This window comes from Sminthopsis crassicaudata, chromosome 1 (assembly GCF_048593235.1).
Source record: "Sminthopsis crassicaudata isolate SCR6 chromosome 1, ASM4859323v1, whole genome shotgun sequence".
In the NCBI taxonomy this organism is placed as follows: Eukaryota; Metazoa; Chordata; class Mammalia; order Dasyuromorphia; family Dasyuridae; genus Sminthopsis; species Sminthopsis crassicaudata.
In genome coordinates this window covers 144,784,159-144,810,320 of record NC_133617.1, presented here as the reverse complement: position 1 = coordinate 144,810,320, position 26,162 = coordinate 144,784,159, and the positions used below count along the sequence as shown (strand labels likewise).

Below are 26,162 nucleotides of genomic sequence, written 5' to 3'. Positions count from 1 at the left end.
AAAAAAAAAAATTAGTTTTCTTCAGTCTATTAACTGTTATTTTATCCCTGTTTAGAGAATGCCATTTTAATCATTTTGCTTTTGGGTGCAGAGATGTGCAAAAAAGTATGGTGCTTTCACCATCCTTTTCTTATAGATTATTATTGTGTTAATTATCTCTATTCAGAATCTGCAAAGGTAGTGTATGAATAACTGTAGCCTGTCCTTGGTTGACTTTTGTCTGTATTGCAAGCAAAATGTGACTTGGATTGAGTTGACTCTAAGCTTTTTTTGCTCTCAGAGATCCAAAGATTGTAATCTTTAGCTTCTCTGATTAGATTTCTGTCTTATAAAACAGCTTTCTGTGTCTGTGTCTGTGAACAGGTGATTTAACCTCATTCTTCACAAGGCACTCTGGATGTAAGAATTCCTCCATATCCAACATTGGAAGCTTTTGATGAAATTTCACTCTGAACCCTCATAATTGATAATAATTGAAATTTACATTTAAATTAAATGTATTGATTTAAATTAATTTAATGTATTAATTAAAAAATTAAATTACATTTAAGGTTTATTAAGCATTTGCACATATTTATATTATTTGATCCTCTTAACAACCCTGCAAGGTAGGTGCTATTGTTATCCCCATTTTACAGATAAAGAAACTGAGGTAGAAAGAAGTTATGTTCCTTAATCAGAATCATATAGCTAGAACATGTCTGAAGGAGGATTTGAACTTAGACCTTTCTAGCTTCATGTCTAATATTCTACTTACTGAACCACTTGGCTGCCTCTAACCTGCCTCTCAGTCTATACTTGTTTGTGTGACAGGTATTCACAGTATTATTCATAGTAGAAATATTTATGATCCTGGCACAGTAAACTCATGATCTAAATCCTTAATAAACTAAAGAATGTCCAAAGGAAGGAAACTAGGATGTTGAAGCTGGCCTTGAGTCTACTTCACAAGGAAATCAGTTGAAAAAACAAGAAATGTTAACTCTGGACGAGGGAAGACTCAGTGGAGACATCACACCTAGGGTCAAGTATCTGAATAGCTGTCATGCAAAAGAGGGATTATATTAAGTCTGTTTGGCCCCAGAGGATGGACCCAAGAGAGCTATGACTGGACATTGCAAAGTGGAAAAAACTTGCCAAGAGTCGGACTCATCTTTAAGTGGAATAGACTGATTGGAGACATGGGAGGAGGTTTCCAAATAAACGCTTGTCATGGATATGATAGTGGGATTTCCTTTTGTATATGGTTGAACTGGATGGTGGCTGAGGTCCCTTTCAATTTCATATGAAATATCTCTTGAAACACACCAGGACTGATGATGAAAAGTAAGCATTTGAATCAATTTGAGGGAAAAATACAGTTGGAAATCACTCTAATCCTTAACTCCAATATTCTCACTTAGTATATGTACTCCCTTGTATATTCATATTGAACATGGGATTATAGAGATAACAATGCTAGCAGTTATATAGATTTATATAGATATGTGTTTGTTTTAGGTTTATCGATATGCTTATATAGGCACATATATATTATTTATTTATTATTTATACACACAAATATATGGTTTGAAAAATAATTTACAAATATAATTAATCTATATAGCAACCTCAGGAGGTAAGTTCCATTGTTGTCTCCAATTTACAGGTGAAGAAATTGAGGGAGAAGTTAAGTGATTTGTTCAGAATCACACATTTAAAATGTATCTGAGGCTATATTTGAACCAAGGTCCTCCTGTCTCTAAGTCCAGCTCTTTATTTACTGTGTCTCCTAGCTGTCTTTACATAATTAAAGTCGGAAGGAACCTTCAAGATCATCAGGGAAATAGGCCTAGAAAATTGAAGTAGTTTACTTAGGGTGTTATATGTAGTAGGTGAAAGAGCTAATACACAAACTTGAGTTTTCTGACTTTCATCTTCTTTTTCTTTCTGCTATGGAATGTAGATAGGTAGTTGATAAAGGGAAAGGCAGACAGATAGGGGCAGAGAGGGCTCTGAAAGAGTGAGAGCATTGGGGGGGAGGGGGAAGAGAGACACAAAGAAAAAGAAGGGGGAAGGAGAGGGGGGGCAAGAGAAGGGAAGGGGAGGGAAGGAGGGGAAGAAAAGGAGGTTTCAGGGAGGGAGGGGAAAGGAGGAGGAAAAGAAAGTCGGGGAGAGAGAGGGAGAAAGGAAGAGAGATTAGGGAGGGAAAGAAAGAAGGAGAAAGGGAGGAAAAGGGGAAGATAGAGGGGGAAAGGGAGAAGGATGAGTGAGAGGGAGGGGAAAGAGGAGAAAGAGAGGGAGAACATTGCTTTTATGAAGAACTTACACTGCCAAGCATTGTGATAATCACTGATAATACAAATACAAAATAAAAGGACAGTGTATACCTTTAAGGACTTTACTTTCTAATGGGGGAAGATTTATAAAAGGGAGGTGTGTGTGTGTGTGTGTGTGTGTGTGTGTGTGTGTGTGTGTGTGTGTAAATAAGGTTTGAAGGAGAGGGCAAGATTGCTAGAAAAGAGAAGTTCAGTGGGGACCTTGGGTTCAGAGCTATCACTAGATGGAAAGGCAGTTAGCAAGAAAGTGGAGAAGCCCAGAGAATGGGTTCAGCTGCTTCTCATATAGAATGGAGTATTAATATTCCCTTCATGCATATCTCAGATTTGTCCAGCGTGCATTATGACTAAGCTAATCACTGCTTCTGGCCTCCTGGTAAGGTAGAACCAAAGCAGGATCCTTCTTACACATAATCCATTTATTCTGCTTGAGGCAAGCTTCATATTTTTCTGTTTTTTATTATTTCTCAAGAACATCATTTAGGTTCACTTAAAATAGAATAAGGCCACAGCTCAAGGGCTCAACAGAGACTTGCTGTTTTTACATCCAACATCCTTCTTTTAAAAGATGAAGAAATGAAGACTAAGGAAATTAAATGACATTCTTTCCCAAAGTTATATAGGTAGTAAACATCAGAAGCAAAATTTAATTAATAGCAATAATAGCATTTACATAAGTGCTTTAAAATTTGCCAAGAACTTCACGTTATTGGTTTTGATCTTCAGCAATCTATGAGAGAAGTGTTCAATCTTAGCCCCATTTTGCAGGTAAAGAAACTGAGACTGAACAAGATTTAGTGACATCTAGAGTCAGTGTCTGAAATAGAATTTGAAGTTACATGTTTCATACTCCAAGTCCAGCAAGCTATTCACTGAACCCCCAAATTTACCACTTGAACCAAGTCTTTCTATTCCAGTTACTGCTGTGTTCCTGTACTAAATAGAGTCATTTACTATGACTATGCTAACACATGGATGATACTTTGTAAACCTTATAGTATTTGTGGAAATGTTAATATTGTTATTATTATTGCCCCACCTCTAAAGCTTAAGACAATACTCAGATACATTCAATAAAAGTTATAGAAGGGGGATCTGGGAAAGAAAAATCTTAGCTTAAAAGGCCTGGGTCTGCCCCGTTTCTGGCCATGTCCGGATGTCCTGACCTATGTCTTGCCACTGAACTCAGATGACTGGAGGAAAGAGTGAAGCTGAAGACCCTGCACAGACCTGCTTCATTTAAATCCAGTTTACTTGCAAGTCAAGACCTCGACCTCCAGCTTTCCTTGGTCCTCTTTTATAACAGAGAACAGTGGTGGAAAGGGGCAGCTAGGTGGTCCAGCTGATAGAACCCTGGTCCCGAAGTGAGGAGGACTTGATTTCAAATTTAGCCTCAGATATTTACTAGCTGTGTAATTCTAGGCAATTCAATTAACTCAGATTACCTCCTTCAAACAAACAAGCAAATAAAAGAATCATAAAAGGGTGGGAATGTGTATTGGAGTAAATAATTCCCACATTGAGGAAATCATTGATCTAGTAAGTATTGAGGGGAAACTGAGATTTCAGCTATGGCTCTTGGACTTTGTTACAGATTAATGGTAATCACCAACCAACCTTTATGCATGTGATGAGAAAGGTATTTTCTGCTCTTTCCTGTCTTTGTTACTGAAAAAATAATCTTATATTTCCAAGAAAGGGAGTAAAATAACTCTGGCTTCAAAAACCCCCAAACACATTCCCTCTGTCTTTATAGCTCAGCCCCTTCTTGGGTACAGCAAGGTTAGTTTCACTTGGTTGTTAAGACACAGCAGCATAGAGAAACCCATTTTCTTCCCTTTTTTTCCTCCCCCTTCTCTCTTTTCTCAGGTCATAAGATACTTAGAACTCTAGAGCAGAGGCCCACTTTACTGCTGGGTTTCAATTACTGCCATTGTAAGGTCACGGGATCCCTTCCCTTGACTTTCCTCCTCCTAAACCTGATTGAATCTTCAGAAAGTGCTTTAATAGCCTACAATAGTCACCTCTGGCTTGGCAGGCCACAGTGCTCCATTGAGCTGCCATGCAGGATGTCCAGATAAGGGTGTGATTACGGGTCCTGCACTTCTCAGCCCTGGAGAGAGCATTTATCACCATTGCTTTCCCTGTTAACCCTCTGAGAGCTGTGTGTATGGGGCTTCTTGGCTCTGTGGACCAGGCTGGGAGGGGAAGGAGGTGATTACCTCCTGCCCCCTCCTTCCTCCAGAAGGCAAAAAATCAATTCTGTTGAATGCAAAAAGTAAAAAGAGCTGGGCACCTACAGTGTTTCATTTGCTTTCCTAGGGCTGCGGCCAAAAAGGACCCTGCGCTTGGTGATGTGGACTGCAGAGGAGCAAGGTGGTGTGGGTTCCCTCCAATATTACCAGCTGCACAAGGTAAAAAAGTAAAGTCCCTGGTCATTACCTCTCTTATCTAAGTGTATGGGTGCCCTTTGTATCCCTGAGTCAGGCTCCACAACTAACTTTGCTGAGAAACCATTTTATTTATCTTCTATTGACTTTTGCTCTCTGGTATGTGCACAAGATATCTAAAAGATGTGGGATCCGGGAATATTTTCCTCCTCAGAGCTGAATGTAATGAACACTAGATTTAAAGCTAGAAGACCCAGATTCAATTTGCAGCTTCATTTATTAGCTCTGCAACCTTGGGTTGCTAGGGGATGCCATAGTTGCACAGAGCACTGATCTTCCTGAGTTCAAAACTGATTGCAGTCACTCCCCAGCTGTATCACCCTCAGAAAGTCACTTCACCTTCTTTGCCTCAGTTTCCTCATCTGTAAAATGGTGAGAGAAGGAAAAAAAAACAACAAACTCAAGTATCCTAGCATCCTTGTCAAGAAAAGCCCAAATGGGGTCACAGAGTCTGACAAGATTGAAAAAAGTAAACAACAACAGAAACCTTGCTTAATCTTGCTGAATCTTAACTTCTTAATCTGTAGGATGGGAGGATAATGCTAATGTCACAGGGTTGTTGTGAAGATCAAATGAGGTTCTGCATAGAAAAGTGCTTCTTAATTGAAAAATATTATGCTTGCTCCCAGAACCATCTTGTCCAAAGACAGTGGATTAGGAGGGAGCTCAGCTGTTTCAGTCAGCTAGGAAGCCTTAAAATGCATCTGGGATGGATTTCTCCTCAGTATTGCTATTCTGGTAAATAGTGAATAACAATAACAACAACAGTAATAGCACTTATATCGTATTTATATGCTAGACACTGTGCAAAACTCTTTCCAAATATGTCATTTGATTCTCATAGCAACTTTGAGAAATAGGACCTATCATTATCCCGATTTTGCAGCTGAGGAAATTGAGATTTAGTCATTTGTCTGAGGTCACACAGCTTGAAAGTGACCAAGGTTACATTTGAATTCAGGTCTTCCTAATTTCAAGCTCAGTATTCCTTCCCTTGCACCTGCTGGCTGTCCTTCTAGGCTCTGAAATAGCACATGCAATGGCTTTGGATGACTCTGTGTATTTAGTTATTGCAGTTGTGTCCAACTCTATGTGACCCATTTTGGGGTTTTTGTGCCAAAGATACTAGAATGATTTTCCATTTTTTTCCCTCCAGCTTAATTTATAGATGAGGAAACTGAGGAAAAGTTACTTGTGACTTGCCTAGGGTCACACAATTAGTAAGAATCTGAAATCAGATTTGAAGAGGAGTCATCCTGACTCCGAGCCTAGCATTCAGTCCATTGTGCCACTTAGCTGCCCCATTAGACCATCACAGACATGTGGAATACATATTCACACCCACACCCCACACACACATTGAAGACACTAAAACAAACAAACTGGGAACCCCCATAAGGATATTTTATTGCTAATTCAACATCCCAGCCCAATCTGATTCTCTGCCTATACCCTCACCATATATATTCTCTCTGTTTGCCTCCATCATCTGCCCCCCTCTCTCTATAGAGCAATGATCCTTCTGACTAGACTTCCAGAGACCAAAACCTGATGTATTATTCTTCTTAGTTTTAAAATTCTATCTTGGACCTGAGATGATCTGATTTGGGGAAAGAGGAAGTTGAATGAAATCTCACTAAACATAATATATACAGAAGACTTCCAAAGTAATCCCACTAGACTTTGGAAAGAATATGCCATCTGCATCCAGAAAAAAAAGAACTATGTAGACTGAATGTAAATCAACACATACTATGTTCAATTCTTTTTTCTATATTTTATTTCTCCCAGGATTTTTCCCTTTTGCTCTGATTTTCCCCCCCAACATGATTCATAAAACAATGTATATTAAAAATAACAATACAACAAAAAAGTCCAGAGGACATTAGACATCTTATCCAGTCATCCTTGAGGAAGCCAGTTCTATTCAGGCATCTTCCTCTCTGCCCTGTTACTTGAGCATACCTTGTTTCCCTCTTCCAGCCCTCTTTTCCCCTCTCCTTGGACTTGCACTTTCAACATTAGTACCATCCATCCCATCCCTTTATTCTCTCTATGTATTGTTTCCCTCACTAGAAGAAGCTCTTTGAGAGTAAGAATTTTTATTTGCTTCATCTGGAAGTTTGGTGGTCAAGAGAGTGCAGAAGCTTGTTTGATAACAAGAAAATCGCCAGAGTCCCCTGAGATTTAGATAGTGGCTTAAAGTTCACAAAATGTTTTACATGAATTTTCCCACTTGAGTTTATATTATCCCCATTTCAAGGTGAGGAGATTCATTAATGACTTCTTACCTTATCACACTACTAGGTAATTAGTTGTTTCAATTAATTGATTTAGTGACTCTTTGGGAATTTCTAAATAAACCTTTATTTCATCTACAAGTATGTCCTCTTTTGTTGCCAGTTGTTTATCTCTTCAATTTGTCTCTTGGATTACTGTTATTAATACCATTTCTAGAAGTCTGACTAATAAAGGACAGGGAGGAAAGGCACCTGGCATTGCTTCTGTATTTATTGGGAAAGCTTCTAGTGTTGTCATTGGTAAATTATGCTAGCATGGAGTTTTAGATGTTTCCTTTTTATTTCATAAAAATTGCCCTTCAGTATCAAAATGTCATAAGATTTTTAGCACAAGTGAATGTTTTCAGTTACTATTGATCAACCAGTACTCCTCTTTCCTTGCTCTACCAATTTCTTCCTTCCATATTAGGACTCTGTTTCATTAAAAGAGTATGGTAGAATATTTTCTTTCTTAACTTCCTCTAATAATTTGGGTACCATAGATATTAACTGCTCTTTAAAAATTTGATGTAGTTCACCTCTTACTTTGTTCACACTAGTTCTCCCTGTAAGTTTTTTTTTTTTTTTTTTTTTTTTTTTTTTTATCACTTATTCAACACTGCATAGAACACTGTTCTTGAAATCAGAAAGAGTAGAGTTTGAGTCCTGTCTCAAGCTCTTATTAGCTGTGTGATCCTGGGCAATCATAAGCTCTTAGCCTCAGTTATTCCAGCAATAGCATCTATTTGTGAGAATTTGTAAGAATCAAATGCTATTTCTCCATTTAGCCTTCTTCCTCGCTCTCCTCCTTCTCCCTTCTCTTCCTCTTCCTCCTCTTCTCGACATCATCATTATTCTTATCATCTGATACTGGGTTGTTTGAGAAGTACCAGTATCCTTTCTCATTGTACCACACTGCTTTTGCCAACCCCTGATAAGAATAGAGAGATAAAAAAGAAATAGCCTCTACTTCAGAGATGGCATTCAACTGTTAGACTATAACATATATAAAGGTAACAAAATACAAACTACACACAGTAGTTTAGGAGGGAAGACATTATAAAGAGCAAATCACATTTCTTCTCTGGGCCTCAGTTTTTTTTTCTTTGAAAAAATGGTATGGGACCTGATATTTTCAAAGAAGTCTTTTCAGCCCTTAAATCTGTAAACTAAATTATTTTAGCCCTCTATTATAGTCAGTTCTATTGCTTTAAAATGGATAATACCATATAGAAAAATGTTTCTTACCCACTAAATATAAACAAAAACCTCCAAATGTGGGTTTTCCCCTCCCCATCAATTTCAAATTTTATTTTGTAGTGAAAGTATTGTAAAAGCTATTTCTTAGGGAAGTTTTCTGGGCTAAGGCTAACCAATTGAGAAAATAAAATTAAACGTGATGTTAATTTTTATTATTTTCCAAACAATAATAATTTAGCCTCATGCCTTTTTTTTAGCTTTATAATAAGATATGACATTTACCTAGTAATTTAAGTTTTGCAGATCTTTCTACCAAGAAAAACATGAAATTAAATTTGAATTATGTGGCAAACCCAGGACCCATGCTCATCTGTCATTTTCTAAATTGTTTCTGTATATAAACTCTGTGCCTTTTCCATTAATGGTATAGATAAATCATGTGTGACTATAGATTAGTTAATTGGCCCTAATGACAAAGAGGTTACAAGCTATTTAAATATTAACACATTTAATACTATTACTTTGTGCTTAATTAAACTGTTTTAAAGCTTTTTGGGATGAGTGTGGTGAGTGTGCAAAATGCTGGTCTTTTGTATAAACAGCTTAAACAGTATAAACAGTATAAACTGAAATAGCTCTATAACACTTTTCAGGGAAATAGTTTTTGAATGAAATGGGTGATAAGGCTGCAAATAGGAGATGCTATCTGTGAGAAGAGAAACAAACAAGCATTAAGAGTTTTCCTGTAGTTTAGAATCAACTGTTAATGAAACCATCCTAGATCTCTTTGAGCTAACATTTGTTCAATGTCAAATGGGTTTGTGCAGAGAATACCAGAAGTTCAGTAGTCATGCCCTTTCTTGATAGCTGCTCCCCCTCTCATCTACTGGAAGTCTTTATCTATTTTTTTAATCTGCATTTGATAAGATGATCATTGCTATCACTGCTACTTCTATATAGGTGATACTAGGACCCTATTAGAGCTCATAGTAAGAGAAATGTCAAGACAAGGAACATTTAAAAATGTTAATTTCTTTTCATCCCTCTAACTCCTCCCTTACCCATTGAAAAGGCAAGCAATATATTATACATATGAAGTCTTACATATCAGCAATGTAGTAAAATAAAATGAAATTAAAAAGCAGATAAAATAAAGAAAGGGAAAAACAATATTCTTCATTCTGTGTTCAGAGTTCATTTGTTCTCTCTCTGGGGTTGAATAGCATTTTTTATCATGAGTCCTTTGGACTTTGGCATTGTCTTGGATCATGTATTATTTAGAGTACTTAAGTTTTTCACTTTAGATCATTCTTACAGTATTGTGGTTACCTATTTTCCTGGTTCTGATCACTTCACTTTGCATCAGTTCAGGATGATTCTTCATTGGTTCTTAGTTTCCTTTTAAAGGTTGCTTCCCTCCAATCAGCTGGCACTAGTGGAATAAATCAATGGTCTTAGGAAAGAGGTCACTAGAGAGATGTTATAAATAACCCGAATTCTTTATTAGAAGATATAGAATCAAGTTGAGGGCAACTAGGTGTACAGTGGACAGACTGCCAGGCCTGAAGTCAAGAAGATTAATTTTTCCAATGTTCAAATCTGGCTTCAGACACTTACTAGCAATGTGATCTTGGGGCAAGTCACTTAATCCTATTTGCCTCAGTTTCCTCATTTGCAAAATGATCTGGAGAAGAAAACCACTCCAGTATCTTTGCCAAGAAAAATACCAAATGGGGTCACAAAGAGTCTGACACTTTTGGAGTGAGCAAACAAGAAATCATATTACTAAGGGTTATCAGGAATTCTATAGCACTTTGAGATATGAGTTGCCCTAGCTCCAATTTTCACTATGAATACACATACCCTCTAGGTATAATCCTTGGATTTATGTCCAGGTTCCTGATGTTTGTCCCTTTCACTCCTTGACCACAAAGACTTCTAATACAAGTAACCTGGTCATAATTTTTCTTTGAATATGCATACCCCAATATGTACTCCTTCCACCTGTATTTCCTGATCATGTGTGTTTCTGAATGAAGGTTATTTGAATTTTGGTAACTTTGTACTTAATTGGAATGAAAGGGCAGGTGGGAGTGTATCTTTTCTTGTCACTTAATTTGCTCTGGTTTTTTTGTGCCATTTTTAGTATAAATATGTCTTCCTGTTGTCTGGTAAAAACTAACCCCCTAAAGGAGCTATTTAAACCTGAGTTATATACTTGAGTAGAGGGGTACCACAATTCCATGTGTGAAAGAGCCCCAGGTAATAGACATAAAATAGTGCAGAGTTAAGACTTGAACATAGGATTTCTAATACCAAACCCCACATTCTTTTCTTTAGACTATCCTCTTGTTATTGTTCCTTTGCATTCAAATTCAAAGAGATAGACATTTGAATCTTCTAAATGCTTAAGAAGGGGGAAAAACCTCATTCACCTTTCATGCAATTGCATTATGTAACTCTGATGCTTCATGAAGAGCTTTTTCCTTGGCATAGGTTTTAAGTTTGTATTCCATTGTCAAATGAAGGAATAAACAGAGAGTTTCCAAGAAGCCATTTTACCTAATCTGCTCTTCATGGGATAGAGCTTGATTTCTTTCTTAGTCTGGAAAGGGGAAGAGTAGATTGAGGCTGGTAGGTTTTATGTACTAAACTCAGTCTGAATCTGAGTGAAGGATTATTTACAAAGTAGAAGGGGAAAAATAGCAATCCAAGAATAATATCAACCAGATTGCCTGCTTTTTTTAAAGGCAAAATATGATCTAGCATAATTATAACAAGTCAAGTTATCCAGCTTCTAGAAAGCCTCATTAGACAAGGTAATCAAATAAACTAGATTGATATGTTCGATTCCAGGATGAAAAAATATTTTAACCTTTTCCTGATTTATTGCACAAACTTTTGGCAATTGAATTACAGGGAGTATGATCATTGCTGTTTCATGGTAGTCATTAATAAGAGCAGTATTTTAAATGGATTTTATTAAAAGAATGGTTTGTATGAGCTGCTGAAATGCATAGGTTTATCCTAATTCTAGCCAACTGTAAAGCAAAAAAAGGTCATATGAACCTATATAGTATTTTATTGAATTTCCTGTCAAAAATATTCAGAAACAAACTTTAATGGAATCTGTGTAGGGGATGTTTAGAATATAAATTTACAAAAACTCTCCTTTTAATTATGAGACTCTTGCCAATTTCTAAATACACAGCATCTTTGTTCAAAAATTAAGAAACATACTGAAAATATAGAGTTTAAAGGAATCTTAGAGCCTTCCACTTCTTACAGAAGCAGCTTGGTGGCCCAGTGCTTATAGATGGGAAGAACTGAGTTCAAAACTATCCTTAGACATAGCTAGCCATGTGACCCCAGGAAAATACTTAACCTCCATTTTCCCATCTACAAAATGGGAATTAATAATAACACTTATATCACGAGGTTGTTGTGAGGATTAAATGAAAAAACATTTACTAGCTAGCATTTATATGTGCTTTAAGATTTGCAAAGTACTGAAAAAACTGCTAGAAAGGAGGAAATGGAATCCCAGAATGTTAAATTAATATGCCAAAGGTCACCCAGATAGTAAGTAACAGAGCTGGAATTTAATGGCAATCTTCTGACACCAAATAAAATTGTATTTTTATGTTACCACTTTAGAAATTAAAAAAAATATAAATGAGTTTGTTTAGGTTTGGTTTCTTTTCTTTCTTTCTTTTTTGTTGACCCATCATTGTACTGTTTGGGTGAAAGTAGATTTAGTTATGGTGACATTGCTGAAGTGGGAATAATATGGTCTTTATATACTGCTATGAAAATAACAGTATTGCTGTAGCCATTCAGTCTGATTTCATTTCAACTCTATTTCCAAAGATAGCTTGACTTATTTCTTCCCCGTTCCATCCAGTATAAGTTTACTTATTATAAGTTATTGACACCATCGGTACAGTTGGGCTTTTTTACAGCCTGGGCTTTTCTTTCAGAGATTAGGTATTTGCATGAATCTGTCAAAGACAGCTCAACATTTCTTGGATTTTCATTTATTTCTGTAGGCTGTAGGTGTACAACTCTTATTTTTTTTAACATTCATATAATTTCTACAGTACTCATGGGAGGTATTTGCATTCTAATAGTATTTGTTTTATTTTTTTTAACTGTTTATCTTTTGCATTTATTTACACCCTCTTAAGTAGTCTGTTATGACTTGTGACGCTTCACATACTCACTGATTATAGGTAGAGATCGATTAGCTCAGCAGATTCAATGCTGTTCAGTTGTATACATGTTCAATGAAATGTTTAGTGTCCTGGGCTTGGCAGTAACTGAGTACACAGATGAATGGAAAGCATTTATTAGGCACTTACAGTGTGCCAAGCACTGTGCTAAATTTTGGGTCTGCAAGCAGGACAATGAAATCCTTGGTGTCAAGCCCAAATTCTGATTTGGAATACAATACTAATAGGAGGTTTCAAGTACAAGTGTGATGGAAAGACCTCATGGGTCTTAAGGTATGGTCATAAATCAAATGATAATGCATCTTCTTTGGTATAATTTTCATTCATAAAACCATATCATTTTCTAATGTGAAACCACTGAACAATTGCCAAGGAACATAGTAGCAAGAATTTCCTTTTCCATGTGTTCAGTGGCTCTGGTTATTGAGTAGGTAGGAGCTCCCCAGGCTGAGGAGGTTGCCAGATTCCATCTGTGGGGACTAGGCTGGAAACAGGACAAGTCATCTGGGATTTATTATAATTTTTAGGGCTGTGAGGCTTACCTGCCTGTTGGTAGCCCTGGCGTACATAAAGATAAAAAATAGCCCTGTCCTAAAGGAACATTTATTCTGTAGTGTTGTGGGTTGGGGAGGCACCATGTATACACAGATCAGAATTATACAAAGTATGCTGCAATAGGGGCAAAGGAGGGGTCCACAGGAGCTGCTCAATTAATATTTGAGGAAGGACAGAATATTTTTATGTGAGGGATCAAAGAAAACCATATTACTTACATGCTCAAAATCCATTAGTACATCTTTAATGCCTCTGGATTAAAATGGGAATTCCTAAATCTGACATAGAAAGTTTTCCAACTTATCTTTAAGCATTATGTCCCACTGTCCTGTCACAAAATCTAAATTTCAAACAAACTTTACTATAAGGCTGCTGTACAAGAACTACAATTATATGTTCTACTTTCTAGGTCTCTAGAGTATTTTCCTTATCTTTACTTTTCAGGGTCTTTCTCATCCTTGAGGGTTCCACTCAGGTGTCATGTCCTAACTTTCTAATTTCCATAAGCAAATTTTGCAGAAATGCATCTTTGGGATTAGGTACCAAAGTTTGGACTGGAAGATATATCAGAGGTATTCTATTCCAGCCCAGCAACCTCCCCCTTAATAAGCGCTCTCTATAATATCCTTGACAGTTGGAAATCTAAACACACAGCATTACAGAATTTGAGATGTGAAGGGTCCCTCAGAAGTCATCTTGGTAAACCCATCCATACATTCAAGGAATCGCCACTATCCAACAAATAGACATCCAGCTCTGTCTGAAGGTCTCTAAGGAAAGGAGTCAACTTTCCCTTGAGTCTGTCCATTCCATTTTTGGACAATTCTAATTGTCAGGAAGTTTTGCCTGACATCAAACCTAAATTGCCCTCTTCACCTTCTAGTTTCAGTTCTTTGTGTATTTGAAGAATGAAACTTTTATCAGAGACACTTGCTGAAAAAAAAATTGTTTCCCAGCTTTCTGTTTTCCTTCTAATCTTGGTTGTTTTGATTTTGTTAGCACAAAAACTTTTAAATTTAATTTATTCAAAATTATCTATTTTTGGCTTGTGTAATTCTCTCCATCTTTTCTTTGGTCATGGATTTTTCTCCTCATAGATCTGACAGATAGACTATTCCTTGCTTTTCTAATTTGATTATGGTGTCAGCCTTTATGTCTAAATCATGTCCCTATTTTGACTTTATATTGGTTTATAATGTGAGATGTTGGCTGATATCATTTGTATCCTACTGTTTTCCAGTTTTTATTCCAATTTTTGTCAAATAGCTCTTATCCCCAAAGCTGGGGTCTTTGGTTTCATCAAACACAAAGTTATTATGGTCATACACTACTATGTCTTGTGTATTTAATCTCTTCTACTGCTCTGCCACTCTATTTTCTATCCAATACCAGATAGTTTTGATGATTGCTACTTTATAATTTAGTTTGAGATCTGGTATTAATAGATCACCTTCTTTTGTTTTTTTATTTTGTTTTATTTTTTCATTAACTCCCTTGATATTCTTGACCTTTTGTTCTTCCAGATGAAGTATGTTGTTGTTTTTCTTAGATCTATCAGATAAGTTTAGATAGTTTGATTGGCATACCACTGAATAATAAAAAATATTTTAGGTAGAATTGTCATTTTTATTATATTATCTCAGCCTACTCACAAGCAACTGATATTTTTCCAGTTGTTTAGATCTGACTTTATTTGTGTGAAAGGGGTTTTGTAATTATGTTCATATAGTTTTTGGGTTTGTCTTGGCAAATATACTCCTAAGCATTTTATATATTTTTTATAGTTATTTTAAATTAAATTAAATTCCATTAAATAGAATGTCTTCCTCTCCTGTTGCTGGGCTTTATTGGTTATGTAAAGAAATGCTAATGATGTGTGTGGGTTTATCTTATATCTTGCCACTTTGTCAAAATTCATAATTATTTCAAGTGATTTGTTTTTATTTCTAATTCCTTTAGTTTCTTTTTCTTTTCTTATTACTATATCTAATATTTCTAGGTCTATATTCAAAGAAATATAGACTCTAAACTGCAAGATACTTTGTGAGCTTTTTTTGTGATCACAATTTGCCTTTCTTTAGGCAAAGCTCCTGCAGGTAAAGGTATGATATCCTATGTGAATAGAGGAAAGGGAAGGGAAGGGAAAGAGACAAAAGAAAAGAAAAGAAGTGTTATTCAATCAGTAGATTGCCAATGGGGTAGCTTCTACTACTGTTCCCAGAGAGGGCTGTACAGAGTTACCATCCCCATTTTTTTTCTCCAGTGGCAAAATATAGATCAGGAGGACTGGAGATGGTCCCAAATGTACTAGGAGACCTTGACCTTTTATTAATATTTTACCTATTATAGCTCCTACATTTTCCTCTGTAGCCATCTTCCCAGTAATCCATCTCTAATAACAGAGAAAAAAAAGATGCGAAAGAAAAAAAATTCAGCAAAGCCAGTCAACATAGTGAAAAAAAAAAAAGATGTCCCATACTCATGTACCCCCACTTCTTCAAAGCAGCAGGGATATCTTTTTATATCTCTTGGGGATGGCCAAGGTATTTTCATTATATTTTGCATATTCAGTTTCAGTTGATTTTTGGTTATTTGTGCTATTTACATTGTAGAAATTTATGTTGTGCTGTTTACATTGTTGTACAAATTTTGTATATTGTTTTCTTGGTTCTTCCTACTTCAATTTGCAACAACTTATATAAGTCTTTGTGTTCTTCTTTGTGTTCATCTCAAATTAAACTTTTAAAAAAATTGAATTCTTTTTAGAAGCTCTAGATCCAGATTTTCTTTGGACTTGCCCAGGAGGACATATACAAGTAGAAAGAGGATCTGTAGTAATATTTCATTTTTTAAAAATGAGGTCATTCACCAAGAGCTCCCTTCTCTCCACATATATGGACTTTGATATCTTTTCATACTTATCTCATCCTTCATTCCAGTCTTTAATGAAGGAGCTCTTTGTTTGCTTATATCTCTACATTCACCTTTGATTCCAGCCCATTCTATCTTCTCCAGTAGATGACTTCCACCATCATTTACACTTTAATCTTCTATCTCTTCATTATCTCCTGGATCTTTTTTTTGCTTCTGGTAAAACCCACAGTTTTCCCATCCTTACCAACAAAAACCCACAAAAACAAAAGAATAAAACCCTTTCATTTGTTCCTTTCTTCCTTTCTCAGCTAAATTTCTTGAGAAAAATGTCTATTCTGGATACCTCTATTTTGTCTCTTCTAAGTTTTTTAAACCCTTTGCAACCTAGTTTCCAACTTCATATTTCAGCTGAAATTGCTCTCTCCAGATTTTACCAAAGCTGTCTTAATTGAGAAATATAGTGACATTTTTCTTAATCTTTATCTTTCCAAAACCTCTTCCCAAAAATAACAATAACATTGAAACAACATCCTTACTTTATCCCTAGTCTTATGGAGAAGACTTTTAGCTTATCTGCATTACTGATAATACTTGATAATAGTTTTACATAGATAGTATTTATTACTATAAAGAATTTTCCCTTTACTTGAGCTTTCTAATATTTTTAATAAGAATGGTTACTGTATTTGATCAAAAGTTTTTTCAGCATCTTCTGAAAAAATTGTATGATCTCTGCTAGTTTTGTTATTAATATGTTAAATTATAAGTTTTCCTAATATTAAACCACCCTGCATTTCTGGTATATATCTCATTTTGTCATAGTGTATAATCCTTCTGATATATTGCTGTAAATTGCCTTGTTAGTAGTTTGTTTAACATTTGCATTAACATTCATTAGGGAAATTGATCTATAACTTTCTCTGTTTTAGCTTGTCCTGTTTTAAGGATCCATATTGTATTTGTATCATAAATTTGTGTCCACCTATTTTTCCAAATAGTTGATATAATATTGGAATTAATTTTGCTTTAAATGTTTAGTAGAATTAACTTGGTGATTTTTTCCTGAGGAGTTCATTAGTGGCATATTCAATTTATTTTTCTATATCATGATTATTTAGGCTGTTTATTTTCTAAACTTGTTAATTAGGTAATTTATATTTTCATTGATTTTACTCATATTGTAAGATCTGAGTAATTGGGCAAAATATTTTCCAATGATTCCTTAAATTTTTTCTTCATTGGTAGTTATTTTTCCCTTTTCATTTTTCATACCGAATATTTGCTTTACTTTTTTCTTTTTTTAAATTTAATTAAAGTTTTTATTTAGCAGATATATGCATGGGTACTTTTACAGCATTGACAATTGTCAAACCTTTTGTTCCAATTTATCTCCCTCCTTCCCAAACTCCCTCCCCCAGATAGCAGGTTGACCAATACATGTTAAATATGTTAAAGTATAAATAAAGTACAATATATGTATACTTGTCAAAACAGTTGTTTTGCTGTACAAAAAGAATAGGACTTTGAGATGGTATACAAAAAATGTGCATACCCTTTGATCTAGCAGTACTACTCCTGGGCTTATATCCCAAGGAAATACTAAAGAAGGGAAAGGGACCTGTATGTGCCAAAATGTTTATGGCAGCCCTTTTCATAGTGGCTAGAAACTGGAAAATGAATGGATGTCCATCAATTGGAGAATAGTTGGGTAAATTATGGTATATGAATGTTATGGAATATTATTGTTCTGTAAGAAATGACCAACAGAAGGAATACAGAGAGGCTTGGAGAAACTTACATCAACTGATGCTAAGTGAAATGAGCAGAACCAGAAGATCATTATGCACTTCAACAATGATACTGTATGAGGATGTATTCTGATGGAAGTGGATATTTTTAACATAGAGAAGAGCTAATCCAATTCCAGTTGATCAATGATGGACAGAATCAGCTACATCCAGAAAAGGAACACTGGGAAATGAGTATAAACTGTGAGCACTATTTTGTTTTGTTTTTCTTCCCAGATTATTTTTAGCTTCTGAATACAATTCTTCCTTTGCAACAACAACAACAAAATTTGGTTCTGCACATATATATTGTACCTAGGATATACTATAAAATATTTAATATGTATGGGAATGTCTGCCATCTAGGGGAGGTGGTGGAGGGAAGGAGGGGACAAATCTGGAACAGAAGGGAGTACAACGGATAATGTTGTAAAAAAAAATACCTATGAATATGTACTGTCAAAGAAAATGTTAAAATTATAAAAATTAATTTAAAAAATTAATAAAAAATTTTTTTTTACAAAAAGTGTGGGTCAATGCCTAGTTTCTGCCATATTAGTTTCCAATTTTCCCAGCAATTTTTGTCAAACATTGAGTTCTTATCCCAAAAGCTTGGGTCCTTGGGTTTGTCAAACACTAGATTATTAAAGTTATTGATTATTTTGTCCTTTGAACCTAACCTATTCCACTTATCAACTCATCTATTTCTTAGCCAATACCAAATGGTTTTGGTAACTGCTGCTATAATTTTAGATCCGGTACAGCTAGCCACCTTCATTTGATTTTTTTTTTTTCATTAATTCCCTTGAAATTCTTGACCCTTTGTTTTTCCATATGAACTTTGTTGTTATTTCTTCTAAGTCATTAAAATAGTTTTTTGGGAGTCTGATTGGTATAGCGCTAAATAAATAGATTAGTTTAGGTAGTATTGTCATCTTTATTATATTTGCTCGCTCTATCCAAAAGCATTTAATATTTTTCTAATTGGTTAGATCATACTTAATTTGTATGGAAAGTGTTTTGTAGTTTTGCTCATATAGTTTCTGATTTTCCCTTGGCAGATAGATTCCTAAATATTTTATACTATTGGTAGTCACTTTAAATGGAATTTCTCTTTGTAACTCAACTGTTGGATGTTGTTAGTGATATATAAGAATACTGAGGATTTGTGTGGGTTTATTTTGTATACTGCAACTTTCTAATAGCTTTTTTGTAGAATCTTTGGGGTTCTCTAAGTATACCATCATATCATCAGCAAAGAGTGATAATTTGGTTTCCTCATTACCTACTCTAATTCTTTTGACCTCTTTCTCAACTCTTATGGCCAAAGCTATCATTTCTAATACAATATTGATAGTAATGGTGATTAGTGGGCAACCTTGTTTCACTCCTGATCTTATTGGGAATGGCTGCAATTTATCCCCATTACATATGATGCTTACTGATGGTTTTAAGTAGATGCTACTGATTATTTTAAGGAAAAGTCCATTTATTCCTATACTCTCAAGTGTTTTTAATGAAATGGATGTTGGGTTTTATTAAATGCATTTCCTACATCTATTGAGATGATCATATGGTTTTTGTTAATTTGGTTATTAATGTAGCCAATTATACTGATAGTTTTTCTAATATTGAACCATCCCTGCATTCCTGGTATAAATTCTATTTGATCATGGTGTATTATCCTGCGGATGATTTTCTGAAGTCTTTTTGCTAATATCTTATTTAAGATTTTAACATCAATATTCATTAGGGAGATTGGTGTATAGTTTTCTTTCTCAGTTTTCAACCTACCTGGTTTGGGTATCAGTATCGTGTCTGTGTCATAAAAGGAGTTTAGTAAGACTCCTTCATTCCCTATTTTTTCAAATACTTTATATAGCATTGGGGCTAATTGTTCTTTGAATGTTTGGTAGAATTCACATATAAATCCATTTGGTCCTGGAGATTTTTTCTTAAAGAGTCAATTAATAGCTTGTTCTATTTCTTTTTCTGAAATGGGACTATTTAAGCAATTTACTTCCTCCTTTGTTAATCTGAGAAGCTTATATTTTTGGTGGTAGTTATCCATTTCATTTAGGTTATCAAATTTATTGGCATAAACTTGGTCAAAGTAACTCTTTATTTTTTCTCTAATTTCCTCCTCATTGTTTGAAAGTTCCCCCTTTTCATTTTTAAGACTAACTATTTGATTTTCCTCTCTCCTTTATTTTATTTATAAATCAGATTTACCAAAGATTTATCTATTTTATTATTTTTGTCATAAAAACCAACTCTCAGTTTTATTGATTAGTTTAATAGTGTTTTTTTTAACTTTCAATATTATTAATTTCTCTTTTTAATTTTAGAATTTCAAGTTCAGTTTTTGGTTGGGGGTTTTTAATTTTGTCTTTTTCTAGCTTTTAAAGTTGTAAGCCCAATTCATTGATCTTCTCTTTCTTTATTTTCTTCAAATAAGCCTCTAAAGATATAAAATTTCCCCTTATTACTGCTTTAGCTGCATCCCACAAATTTTGGTATGATGTTTCATCATTCTATTATCTTGAGTGAAATTATTAATTGTGTCTATAATTTTCTGTTTCACCCAATCATTCTTTAAAATGAAATTACTTAGTTTCCAATTACTTTTTGGTCTATTTACCCCTAACTTCTTGTTGAATGTAGTTTTTATTGCATCATGATCTGAAAAGAATGCATTTACTATTTCTGCCTTCCTGCATTTAATTTTGAGATCTTTATGCCCTAATACATGGTTAATTTTTGTATAGGTTCCATGAACTACTGAGAAGAAAGTGTACTCCTTTTTGTCACCATTCAGTTTTCTCCAAAGAGCTATCATACCTAATTTTTCTAATATTCTATTTATCTTTTTAATTTCTTTCTTATTTGTTTTGTAGTTTGATTTATCTAATTCTGAGAGTGCAAGGTTGAGATCTCCCACTATTATAATTTTGCGGTCTGTTTCTTCTTGCAACTCTCTTAGCTTCTCATTTAGGAAGTTAGATGCTATGCCACTTGGTGCATATATGTTTAGTATTGATATTGCTTCATCATCTATGCTACCCTTTAGTAGGATATAGTTTCCTTCCTTATCTCTTTTTATTTGATCAATTTTTGCTTTTGCTTGATCTGAGATAAGGATGGCTAACCCTGCTTTTTTGACTTCACCTGAAGCATAATAGATTCTGCTCCAGTCTTTTACCTTTTCTCTCTATGTATCCCCCTGCTTTAAATGTATTTCCTGTAAACAACATATTGTAAGGTTCTGACTTTTGATCCAGTCTGCTATCCTCCTCCGCTTAATGGGAGAGTTCATCCCATTCACATTTACAGTTAAAATTACTAATTCTGTATTTCCTGCCATCATATTATTCTCAGATTATGTTTTTCCTTTGCCCCCCAAACCCCTTCTCCAGTATTAATCTTATAGACCCCACTTGTGCCATACATCCCTCCATTTCTACTTCCTTTTTTATGTTATATCAGTAAAATCAAATTATACATGTCAGATTAATGTATATCCACAACAGAAATACAGTTCTCAAGAGTTCCTTTTACCTTATTTTGCTTTTCATGAGTCCTTTGGTTGGAGATCAAAATTTTTGTTTAGATCAGGTTTTTTCCTTAGAAAGAAATGGAATTCATCTGTTTCATTAAATGTCCATCTTCTTCCATGGAAGAAAATGCTCAACATAGTTGGGATGTTTATTCTTGGCTGCATTTCAAGTTCTTTTGCCTTTTGGAATATCTTCGATCCTTTAATGTGGAGGCAGCCAGATCTTGAGTGACCCTCATTGTGGCACCTCGGTATTTGAATTGTTTTTTCCTTGCTGCTTGTAACATTTTTCCTTAGTCTGATAGTTCTGAAGTTTGGCCACAATATTCCTTGGAGTTTTTTTTTTTTGTTTGTTTGGTTTTTTTTAGGGTCTTTTTCAGAAGGTGTTCAATGAATTCTTTCAATACCTATTTTACCTTCTGGTTCTATTACCTCTGGGCAGTTCTCTTTGATGATTTCCTATAAAATAGAATCTAGGCTCTTTTTTTCATCATAATTTTCGCGAAGTCCAATAATCCTCAGATTTTCTCTCCTAGATCTATTTTCCAGGCCTGTTGGTTTTCCAAGTACATATTTGACATTTTTCTCCAGCTTTTCATTTTTTTGGTCTTGGTGTCTCAATGAATCATTCATTTCTATTGGTTCAGTTCTAATTTTTAATGAGTTATTTTCTTCATTAGCTTTTTTTTAACTTCTTTTTGTATATATCTAATTAAGTTTTTAAATTAGTTGTTTTGCTCTATGGAATTTTTTTTTCCATTTCACAAAATTGTGTGTGTGTGTGTGTGTGTGTGTGTGTGTGTTATTTTCTTTTTTCAATTCACAAATCCTACTTTCCAGGAATTTTTTAACCTTTTCAAATTCACAAATTCTGTTTCCCTGCACTTCTTGTGAATTCTTTATCTTTTCCAATTCATATTTCAGGACATTGTTGCTCTCTTGCATAGCTTCTCTTTCCTTTCCCCATTTTTCTTCTAACTCTCTTTTGAGGTTTTTAATAGTCTCTTCTAGGAGAGAGTTATGTGATGAGGGCCAGATAACATTCCCCTTCCGGGTATTTTCTGGACACTGTCTGCTATTAGTCTCCTTGAGGTTGCAAACCTGCTCTCTTTTTGTAGAGAAGCTATAGATCGTTCTTTAAATTTTTTTACTCATTTTTAAAAACTTATAGGGTCTGCCTTCTGGGCAAGGAGGTTACTAGCTTCCCCTGCAGAACAGGGATAGTATGAATGGTAGCTGTCTTGTGAATGGGCTGCAAAAGTACGAGGGTACTCTGGGAGAGAGTCTCCCTCCCCCCTACCCCCCACCAGAAGTGATTCAAAACCGGTTAGCATGGGCTGGCTGCTGAAGTACCCAGTGAAGAACCCTGGCTATGTGGCCTACCGACTGCCCTGAGGCTAGAGGCTGAACAGTGAAAGTATCACAACCCCAAGCCAAAGCCCTCTATAGGGATGTGGATATTAGTAGCTGACTAGGGAATAGCCTCGGGGCTCAGACTGGAAGTGTCTCTGCCCTGGAAAGCACAGTTGCTGCTGTGGAAGTTTTGCTGTGGGGAAGTTCCACTGCCTCAGGCCTAGCCCTTCACTGTGCAGATTAGAGGCTGCCCCAGGGTGTGTCCCTCTACCATGCAGGTTCTTAACTGCCCCAAGGAAAGGCCCCAGGCAGCAGAATGGAGCTGCACAGCTGTGCTGTGATTTGTACTGAATCACTTCCAGTTTTGGGTGGGCAGACTAAAGGCTCTGGAGGTTTTTAAAGTGGCTTTGAATTCTCTGCTGATCTGCTATTTTGCAAGCAGAGTAGAGCAATCAGCCTATGCCACAGTCATCTGTCTCTGTAGCTTTTCTAACCCCAGAGGCCTCCCCAGCCTAATCTGCACAATATGCTAGCCTAGTTCTATCACTGCCCAAGCTGCTCTTTTCCCACCCCTCAGGACAGACCTTTTCTGACAAAATTCCAGATTCTCTTCAGCTGGTAAGTTGTTGTGCTTCTAATGTTCATGGGTTTTACCAGTCAAGCACTACTTTTGAGGCCAAATTAAATAGTTGGTAGTGAGGGAATGAGAGAGCTCAGAATGTCTCATGTGGCTACTATTTTTTTTCTTTTTTAAAATAAACTTAATGAATGGCTTATCTGTATTACTGTGTTCTTATCATAAAACCAGCTCCCAGATTTATTTATTAGCTTGATTTTTTTAAACTTTCAATCTTATTAATTTTATTTTTGATTTTCAGGTTTTCCAGTTTGGTGCTCAATTGAGAATTTTAAAATTTGTTCTTTTCCAAGTGATTTTAGTTGCATACTCAATAAATTTATCTGTTCTTTTTCCAGTTTGTTGATGTAAAAATCTAGAGAAATAAATTTTCCTCTAAGTACTGCTTTAGCTGCATCCCATATATTTTAGTATGCTGTTTCATTGCTGTAATTCTCTTTAATGAAATTATCAATTGTTTCTAAGATTTGTTCTTTAACAACTGTAGAGGGCTGCAAACTACAGACAACACTCATTCTTTAGGATTAGATCATTTAGTTTCCAACTAATTTTTAATCTATCCTTTCACTACCCTTTGTTGAAGGTAATTTTTATTGCATCATGATTCAAAAAGAATACATTTAGTGTTTCTGCTTCTTTACATTTAATGCTGAGGGTTGTGCTCTATTACATAGTCTACTTTGTGTAGATTCCATATGTTGTTGAGAGAAGAATATTTCTTTTTGTTTCCATTCAGAATTTTTTAAAGAACTCTCATATCTAACTTTTGTAATATTTTATTTACATCCTTAGTTTCTTTGAGGTCCCCTGCCAGCATGGTTTTGCTGTCTATTTCTTCCTGAAAGTCATTTAACTTTTCCTTTAAGAATCTGGATAATATACCATTTGGTGCTTATATGTTTAGCACTAGTATTACTTCATTTTCCATGGTACCTTTTAGCAAGATATAGTTTCCTTCCTTATTTCTTTTAATTATATCTACATTTTCTTTGCTTTGTCTGAGACCAGGATTGCTACCTTTGCTTTCTTTGTATCTCTCTGTTTCAATTATATTTCTTTTAAACAAAATATTGTAAAATTTTGGTTTTTCTTCCACATTGCTGTCCACTTCCTTTTTTGGGAGAATTCATCCCATTAACATTTACCACTATGATTACTATCTGTGTATTTCTCTCTATTCTTCTTATTATTTTTTAAAATTTATTTTATTATTTTATATTATTTTATTATTTACCTTCTCTCTTTTTTCAACGAAGAGTGTTTATCTTGAAGACATCTATTAAGAGAGAAGCACTCTCTGAAACCCCTGACTATCCCCCTTTCTGAACTAAAATGTTACTACTGGAATCACTAGTTTACTTAAAGGGAAGAGGGAACATCACATTTGGAATGTCATGTTAAATTTTAGCCATTACATTGCTGGAAGTATGCTGATAAATAGAATTGTGTTCAGGGAAAAGCAATTAGAATAATAAGGGCTTAAAATCATGTCATAGGAAGATTGGGGAAGAAAAAGAAGGAGGAGGAAAAGGAAAAAAAGGAGAAGGAGGAGGGACAGCAATAACAACAGCTAGTTGGGAGAAGACAAGATTTGAGAACATGATTGTGGGTTTTGAATTTTGGAAGAGTTGTTATATCAAAGAGAGATTGAGACAGGTAGGTGACTCAGTGGATAGAGACCTGGACTTGGAGTTAGGAAAACCTAGTCAAATCCAGTTTGTGTGATCTTGGGCAAGTCACTTAACTGTTGTCTGCCTTAATGTCCTCAGTGGACGATAATAGTAGTGCCTACCTCAACAGGATTGTTGTAAGGATCAGGTAAAATAGCATTTACAAACCCTTTTGCAAAAAATTAAAGTGTTATGTAAATACCAGTTATTATTAATCTGTAACCCCATAAAGAGAAACCTGGACCAGTAAATGTAAGTAATAAGAGAATAGGAATTTCTTAATAACTAGGTCTATTGAAATAAGGTAGATGTTATTATTAATAACATATTAATTATAGTATGTTTTTCAGAACCATTAGACTTGATTTCCCCTGAGTTTCACTGTCAAATCTGATTATGAATTTATATGATCACCCCTTTTTGTTTTCTTTCCTTAAAAGCTACCTGTTTCCTAAGGGGTTCTATATATATATATTCACATTAGAATTTCAGATCTAAAATTAACAGTGTTTTCTTCTTTCTTCCCCTATTTTGAAAATCAGGACATCAGTCTTCAAGTACCTCTTCCATTTTGTTCAGTCCCTTCAAAATTATCACTATCACATTTGTAAAATATTTCAGAATCAGTGTAATTCTTTTGGGATAGGACAGTTGAAACCATTTTGAACAAATTAGAGAGCTCTTCCTATCTCTTCACTTATCTCAGGCTTCATTTCTGTGTTCACTATGTTTGTTCCTATTGTTATTTCCAATTTGAACATCATGCTTCTTGTCAGTGAAAAAGCAAGCAAAATAAGACTTGTATAGTCTGATCTAACATTACAAAATAAAGTCTAAGAACTATTTCTCATTGCTTTCCTTTTTGACACAAAATATAATTTAAAATATCTTTATTTTGTCTTTTTTATCTTCCTTTACTTTTTCATTATTCCTTCATTTTTTTCTTTTCTTTTTTTTTTTTTTTTTTGCAAAACAGTTCATTTTGAACTTTGACCTTGATAGTATCCTTCTAGATCATGCCAGCCTTTTGTATTCTTCCTTAGTTATATACCCATATGGATCTTTTGTCTGTCAAAATTCGGTTACTCCAATTCCATCTTAGTTATCTTCCCCAAAGGAACTTGGACTTTACCCCAATACCACCCCAATCTCTGATAGGTGGCCATTCACTTTATCTTGCCTTGAAATCACCTTTTTTCTGCCATCTTCAAGCCAGGCTACAATATGCTTCACCTTTTGTTGGTTTTGCTC

General features: G+C 35.0%; 1 protein-coding gene across 3 annotated transcripts in view; it reads left to right on the top strand.

Annotated features, from left to right (window-relative positions):
• The window catches only part of CPQ (carboxypeptidase Q), a 651,739-nt gene that overhangs the window by 511,272 nt on the left and 114,305 nt on the right, over positions 1 to 26,162 (top strand). For all 3 annotated transcript variants that reach the window (XM_074268920.1, XM_074268909.1, XM_074268930.1), the window contains one exon: positions 4,641 to 4,732. In XM_074268920.1, the coding sequence (XP_074125021.1) occupies positions 4,641 to 4,732 (92 nt within the window). The remainder of the gene's footprint in view (positions 1 to 4,640; positions 4,733 to 26,162) is intronic.